This window comes from Pteropus alecto, unplaced genomic scaffold (assembly GCF_000325575.1).
Source record: "Pteropus alecto unplaced genomic scaffold, ASM32557v1 scaffold313, whole genome shotgun sequence".
Classification (NCBI taxonomy): Eukaryota; Metazoa; Chordata; class Mammalia; order Chiroptera; family Pteropodidae; genus Pteropus; species Pteropus alecto.
The window spans coordinates 455124-461873 of NW_006434832.1; the positions used below are offsets into that span (position 1 = coordinate 455124).

The 6750-nt window shown below is 56.6% G+C and overlaps 1 protein-coding gene across 9 annotated transcripts in view; it reads right to left on the reverse strand.

The window, feature by feature from the left end:
• HDAC5 (histone deacetylase 5) overlaps nt 1–6750 on the reverse strand; it is a 35902-nt gene that overhangs the window by 5934 nt on the left and 23218 nt on the right. For 5 of the 9 annotated variants that reach the window (XM_025045581.1, XM_025045578.1, XM_015588045.2 and 2 more), the window contains 13 exons: nt 6568–6712; nt 6346–6460; nt 5927–6057; nt 5665–5811; nt 5464–5576; nt 5021–5152; nt 4592–4814; nt 3291–3502; nt 2788–3078; nt 1936–2101; nt 1021–1154; nt 547–667; nt 21–70 (listed from right to left, as the gene is read on the reverse strand). In XM_025045581.1, the coding sequence (XP_024901349.1) occupies nt 21–70; nt 547–667; nt 1021–1154; nt 1936–2101; nt 2788–3078; nt 3291–3502; nt 4592–4814; nt 5021–5152; nt 5464–5576; nt 5665–5811; nt 5927–6057; nt 6346–6460; nt 6568–6712 (1980 nt within the window). The remainder of the gene's footprint in view (nt 1–20; nt 71–546; nt 668–1020; nt 1155–1935; nt 2102–2787; nt 3079–3290; nt 3503–4591; nt 4815–5020; nt 5153–5463; nt 5577–5664; nt 5812–5926; nt 6058–6345; nt 6461–6567; nt 6713–6750) is intronic. The other 4 variants (XM_025045579.1, XM_006910103.3, XM_006910104.3 and 1 more) reach the window with 3 other exon arrangements.

The following is a 6750-nucleotide window of genomic DNA, read 5'->3' on the forward strand; positions in this document are numbered from 1 at the left end:
CTGGCAGATGCCCCACTCACCCCAATGCCCCCACAAGGCAGCATGGCGTACATCTTCTGGCTGATGGGGCCTGCAGGGAAGAGAAACAGAGCTACTCTGGAAACTGCTTCAACGGCCAGGAATGCAGGTTGGGGTCTGCAGAGGGCAGTGAGCTCAGTCACAAGAAAAGAAGGCCAGACACAAGCACAGGATGGGCCTCTGCAGCCCACGCCAGGTGGGAGATGTCTGCCCCCTGTTCTGGGGGGACATCCTACCTCTGGGGTAGATAGCAGGGAGAAAAAGGCATGATCAGTTAGGGAGGAGAGCAAAACATGCCCCCATTATGAATCCTGTCACTTTCCACCCTGCAATGCACCCTACCAGCATGCTCTAATCATGTCACATTCTATGTGAATGGCGCCCCCTGGAGGTGTGCCACCTCTGCCAAGGGAATAACCTGTGCTCATCAGGGCTCACTCGTTTGCCCTGGCCAGGCAGTCTTCCTGACAGCCCCCTATGCCATCCAAGCAATAGATAAGGCACCCTACCCATCAGCCTGTGGCTCACCAAGCAACTTCTTGCTGTCCAGCTTCTGTCGGTTGAGGGGGCTGGTCCCATAAAGCAGGGTGTGGTATTCGGAGTGCACCGTCTGAATCTCATCTAGTGTGGCTTTGCGACCCCGGATCCGCTGGCAGAGGAGAGCAGGAGGAGAAGAATGGCACTGAAGGCCCAACTCTGATGCCCAGACCCTCTGTACCACAGTCTGGGGCACAATGGAGCCACTTCTGGGGATGTCTGTCCCCCTCAGGAGATCTGGGGTCCTCCAGGGACCCCAGTCCAGGACCCCACTTATCTGGGGACCATCAGGGAAAACAGGCTGCAAGGGATGGAACCTGGAGGCAGCTGGGGGGATTGGCCCTGAGATCAGGGGTTGAACAGAAGATGAGAAAGAGACACGGAGAGAGGCCTCACCGATAGGGGAGACGTAAAGGCATTCGCTGGGTCTGAATTGGGGGCTAAAGGAAGAAGAGGCTCCCTTACCTCACACTTGCTGAGCAGGCCTGTTTCCTGCAGCCGGGACCAGATGCTCTGGATCCGGCCGGCATGCTCAGGGTGCACGTGTGTGTTCCCACACATGCACTGGTGCTTCAGCATGAATGTGTCGTAAACCACACCTGGGCCAGAGATACACATGTCAGCCAGCACTGCTCTGGGCCATGTCACAGCTTGGCCATTTGCAATCCTCAGCAGAGCTCATGGAGCTCTCCCAAGCCCAACGCGGTCCACGTATCTCCTCATGGCCGCCCCAGCCACCCTCTCAACACACCTACCCCTCTTCTCCCTGAAATTCCTTTCTTCCATTACTGCCTATACAAAGCCTCCCTGCTCCCCAACACTGTACCCCTGTACACACATCCCCCTTTCCCTGCTCCTGTCATACCCGTATGTGGCTTCCCCCACTTCCACCCACCACTGGTGAGACAGGACCATCCTCAGGCATCTGTGCCCTCTCCAAGCCCAGCTTCAGGTGGAAGAGCTTTCTGAAATAGACAGAAGTCTCCCTCTTGACCTCACAGGGACAAGGAAGGGAAGCTAGAAGGGGAGGACCCAACTGAGACAGCAGGCTTTCTCCACCCGCTGGAGGGCTTGTGTAGTGATGGCACAAAATCACGAGGTCTCAGCAGTGGCGGGCAGAGGTAGATGCTGCTGCAGTGGGTAGGGACAGGGCATTTACCACCCTCCCAGTGGGGTAGAGGCTGCCACCACTGCCACGGCTGGCTGTGGTGCATAGGGAGAGAACAAAAGCCTGTTTTCCCTCCATACAGGGCACTCTGAGGGGCCCAGGCGATGCCTTCAGGGCAGGGGCTATATCTCTTCCCAATACGCACCATGTTGGATGCCTTGCACAGGCCCCCGGCGCATGGAAGAAGAATAGCCGGAAGTGGTGGGGCTTACCTGTGGTGAAGAGGTGCTTGGTGGGCTGGTCTGGGGGGCTCTTCATGCCCCCAGGAGCAGCAGGTGAGGACTGGGTTCGGCCCAGGGCCTGGTGGGGCACAGTGGACAGGCTGAGGGGAGCCTGATACACCTGCAGTGGCTGCAGCTGCTGGGCATCTGAAAACACCTGGAAAGAAGAGTGGGAGGGAGGATGAGTGAGGCTTAGCCTGAAATGGAAGCGAGGACAGGTGCCCTAGGGCCTCCAGGGGGGCCTTAATCCAGCCCTTCCAAACTTCCTCCTTCCCCCACCTCCTGCCTCCAGGGACAGGAGACACTCCAGCATTCACTGTCTCCATCTCTGAGGAGATGGGGAGGAATGGGGGGACAGTGATGAGTCATGCCAGAGTAGCATTGAGGTAAGAAGGATGGGGGTGTGGGAGGGGGCGGGATGAGTCAGGCCCAAGGGCTCAGCTGTGTCCGCAATGAATGGAGTGCGTGCTAGGCGCAGGGCAGACTGTAGTAACAGTGGGGGCGTGTGTGTACATACACGTACATGCACGCACAGAGACGGACGCACAACCGGCCCTATGCAGGCAAAAATGCGGATACACACAGTCACGTACACACAAGCAGACAGGCGGGGGCAGTCACAGACATAGAAGTTGGCAGACTGGGATTGATTGACAGCTCTGAGGCCAATGCAAACCGCTCCATCCCTTCTATGGCCCCCTGTTTCTTTCCTACTCCCTTTTTGCTCTTTAGAAAGCTGCCCTGCACTTCTTGGAAACTGCAGACTGGGGAGAGGCAAAGGCAACGGTGGAAGGTGAAAGTGGGGAGGACAGAGGGTGATAATCAAGGGCTGGGAGGGGGCACCTTTTTGTAACCAGTACTGGACTCCTCCAAGTCTGGCCCCTCCTCAGCGCCACTCTCGCCCTCCTCATCCTTGACCTGGATGCAGTCCTCCTCCTCCTCCTCCTCTTCTTCCTCCTCCCCTTCTTCCTCCTCTAGGTCTTCCTGCGTGCTCTCACTTTCCGTGGAGCCTTCTCGGGGTATGGTCAGGGCTCCCTCCCCCAGCAAGGCCTCCTGCTGCTCTGTCAACTCCTCTTCTGTCTCCTCCGGGTGGGTAGTGGGCTGTCGTGGCAGCTCCCCAGTCTTGGTGAGGATCTGGAAGCACAGCAGAATGGGTGCATCAGCTGGGAGGGGGAGCAGAGGGGTGCAGCCCCATGGCCCTCCCCTCTCCCAGCCTATACAGAGCTTCTATGTGAATCAGAAAAAGGCAAGGTAGCACATGCGGCACAGAGTATCAGCCCCACTCCCTTCCTGCCAGCTGGCCCTGCCCCCACCACAGCCCTGCACATTTGCTTCTCCCACTTCACCTTGCCCAGCTGCAGCTGCTGCTGCTTCTGCTTCTCTAGGAACTGCTGGTGCTGCTGCTGCATAACCAGCTGCTGCAAGGCCTGGGGGCTCTGGGGTAGCGGTGAGGACTGGGTGCGGCTAAGGGGCCGGTGCCTCGGGAGCTTGCTCACTGTCCGCATACTGGTGGCTAGTCGTTCACCCGTCACCAGGGGGGACTGCCCATGGAGTGGCACTGTGGGGTGGAGACAGGAGAGTAACCATCATTGTCAGGGCACCAGGCCTCCCATCCCACCTGGAGACTCTCCCCTTCCTTAAACACTGCCACTTATATACTCAGGAAAAACCTTGGAGGGGCCTGGAGCACCCTGATCCCAAACCTGAGCCTGATTCCTCCTCCTCTCCACTCAGAGCCACCACCTCCAGCAAGCCTTCCTGGATTCTCCATTCTTTCTCTTTGAGTTGCTTATGATTACACATACAGTCTTGGGCCCCAATGAGAGTGGACAATGACTAGTTCTCCCTAAATGCAACAAGACCTCCCTGATCGTGGAGATAGATCCCACCAGGCTGGAAAGCCTGGGGCCAGGATCATGTGTCTTTAAGCAGAACCTTTCTGATGCCACTGGCTACTTAAGAGCTGACTGTCCAAAGCTGTGTTGTCCAACCACACAGCTACCAGCCACATAGGAAAGGCTACTGAGCACTTGAAATGTGGCCTGTCTAAACTGAAGTTGCTCTGGCCTTTTGAGCCACGCTTCTCTTGATCAGGCCCACTTCCACTTCTGGAAGTGTACTTTCCTTTTTAATAAATCTTTTCTTTTCTACTGTAAAAAAATAAAAAATAAAAATAAATAAATTGAAATTGCTCTATATGTGAAATACACACTGGATTTCAAAGACAGTATGAAACAAAGTAAAATATCTCATCGAAAACTTTATATTGATTATATGTTGAAATAATCTAGATATACCGAGTTATATGTACATTATTAAAATTAACTTCACCTGTTCCTTTTTAGATTTTTAATATGGTTACTATTAGACTTTAGATTACGTATGTGGCTCATGTTATATGCCTACTGGACAGCATTGTTCTGGAATAGGAGCTCCACCTGGGTAGCAAATGTTACCCAGAACAGTGCCAGGCAAGTTGTAGGTACTCAGTAAATCTGTAGATTGTGGAAGAAATCAATGATGCCATTGAGGGGAGTTGTAACATGGCTGGAGAGCATCCCTGGCTGCTTCTCCCTAATGATCCTCCCTTCAGCCCCAGAAGGTGGACCCGACCCTGCTTAATTTGCACTGTCCCCTGCGCACTCACCAGCGATGAGGGTGCTCTGCTGCCGGGCCTGCTCCAATAGCAGCACGTGCTGCAGCAGGGAGGCATGCCCATGGGGGCTTGTGTCGCCCTCCAGCGCCACGCCCAGCAGGCAGCCAGGAATGGAGGATGTGCTCATGAACTTGCCGGTCAGTGCGCCACCCTGCCTCAGGGACTGGAGGGCCTGCCTCTCGGCCTCCTGCTGTGTTGACAGCTTCGGGGAGGCCTGCGGATAGGGATGGGAGATGGAGGTGAGGGAGGGGCTTATTGCCAACTTTGAACCAGCATCTCACCTACCCTCTGCCCACCCCGCTCCACTCCACAGCCATCTGATCTCCCTCAGGGCCTTAGGAGGACAAAAGCCCCAGGTGGGGGCATCCAGGACCAAAGTACTCAACACCAGAGAAGGGTGGGGTGTGTGCCCATACTTACAGTGAGGTGCGAGTTGGTGACAGTGACTGTGGCCTGTAGCCCTAAGGAGATGTTGGGCAGAGAGGGTGACGTGTAGAGGCTGAACTGGTTGGGGGAACTGTCCAGAGGGAGGGCCCGGTGCTGGGGGAGCATCTGGGAAGCAGTCGAGAGAGAGAGGCATGAGCGCAGGCAAAGGGGGGCCACCTGGGGCCAAGACCAAGGGCTCTGAATGGTGCCCCACTCCCCACACCGAGCCCCACCTTAGGGAAACTGAAGTCACAGCCCTTCAGGGGCCCATGGGGCATATCCCACTTCAGGGCAATAGGTCCCTCTAGCCTGTCCACTCGGGCAGAGAGGTCCCTGCTGGGCATTCTCGGTGAGACAGACTGGAAGGAGCTGCCCTTCTCCTTCCCAAGGAAAACAAACAGCTCTGGCCCACCCTCCCGACCCCGGCAGGACTGTACCTCGGTGGAGATGTTGGGGACTGAGCCAGTAAAGCCATTCTCGGCGATGGTGCTGTGAGAGCTGTTGGGAGAGCTGGGGCCAGAGCCTGGTGCGCTGTTACACACTGACGACACTATGGGAAAAGTGGCTGTCACCTGGGCCTGCTTGGAGCCACCTCTACTCCCAGGCCCTCAGAACAGGGACAGGAGAAGAACCCTTACCCCCAGGCCCGGCACCTGTGATCTCAACAGCTCTCTTCTTAAAGGTGCTAATGACGGTCCCATCTTTGCGACGCAGGAGCGGGCTGCTTCTCCGCTCGGCTACCTTCTGCTTTAGTCTTGAACGTACTTTCAAGTTGGGTTCAGAGGCTGGGGAGAAGGGAGCTGGGGCTCAGCCACATTCAAGCAAACAGGCACACACCTTCCACATTCCCACCTCTATGTTCCAGGAGCCATATTCTGGGAGGTCAGGCTGGGCACTCACCCGTTTTGCGGAGAGGGAAGTCATCGCGGCTGTCATAGGGCCCAAGCAAAGGCAGTTTGTAGGAGGGAGGTGTCCCAGGGGGGCCACTCTGGGGAGGGGAACTCTGGTCCAAAGAAGCATGGTGGGCTCCCCTGGGGATGGGGGGGGACAGGATGAAGACAGATCTATGTTATCATCCAACCAGCTGGACCTGCCACCTAGCAGCCTACATTTATGAAATATCCACTGCATGCAGGGATAGGAAATGGATCCTGGGAAGGGAAGCAAGGAATGAAACCCGGGGTGGGAGCCTCCTCTCTTAGGAGAGACTGACTGCAGGGCCTATATATGGCTTCAGGCTAGGAACCCCTTGCCAGCCTGCAGCCAGGCAGCCCCTGAGCAGGACATCTCTGTGACCCATGCCTGCCAAAGGTTATTACCAGCATTTGGGATGCTGTGGGAGGGAATGGTTGAGGCCGCCTGGCGTGGGCTCCTTTGACTTCGACAAGAGGAATTCCTGGAGCCTCAGCTTCACCTCAGTGCTGGCGATGGCACCTGTGGGACAGGGTACAGCTGACCTGGGTGCTTGGGGCCAGGACCCCACAGCTGGGCATTGGTGAGGGCAGAAGTCCTGGTTGGTCCTAGGAGGCCTCAGGCCTTACTCTCTTTGCTCTTCTCCTTGTTTCTCAGGATAAGCAGCTGCTGCTCCAGCCGCTGCTTCTCCAGCTCCTCCTGCCGCTGCTGCTCCCGCTGCCGCTGCTGCTCCAGCTCCTGCTGCCTCTTGGCTGCCAGCATCTCCTGCTGCTGCTGCAGAGGCACGGGGTGGGATGGGGTGGGGGCAGGGG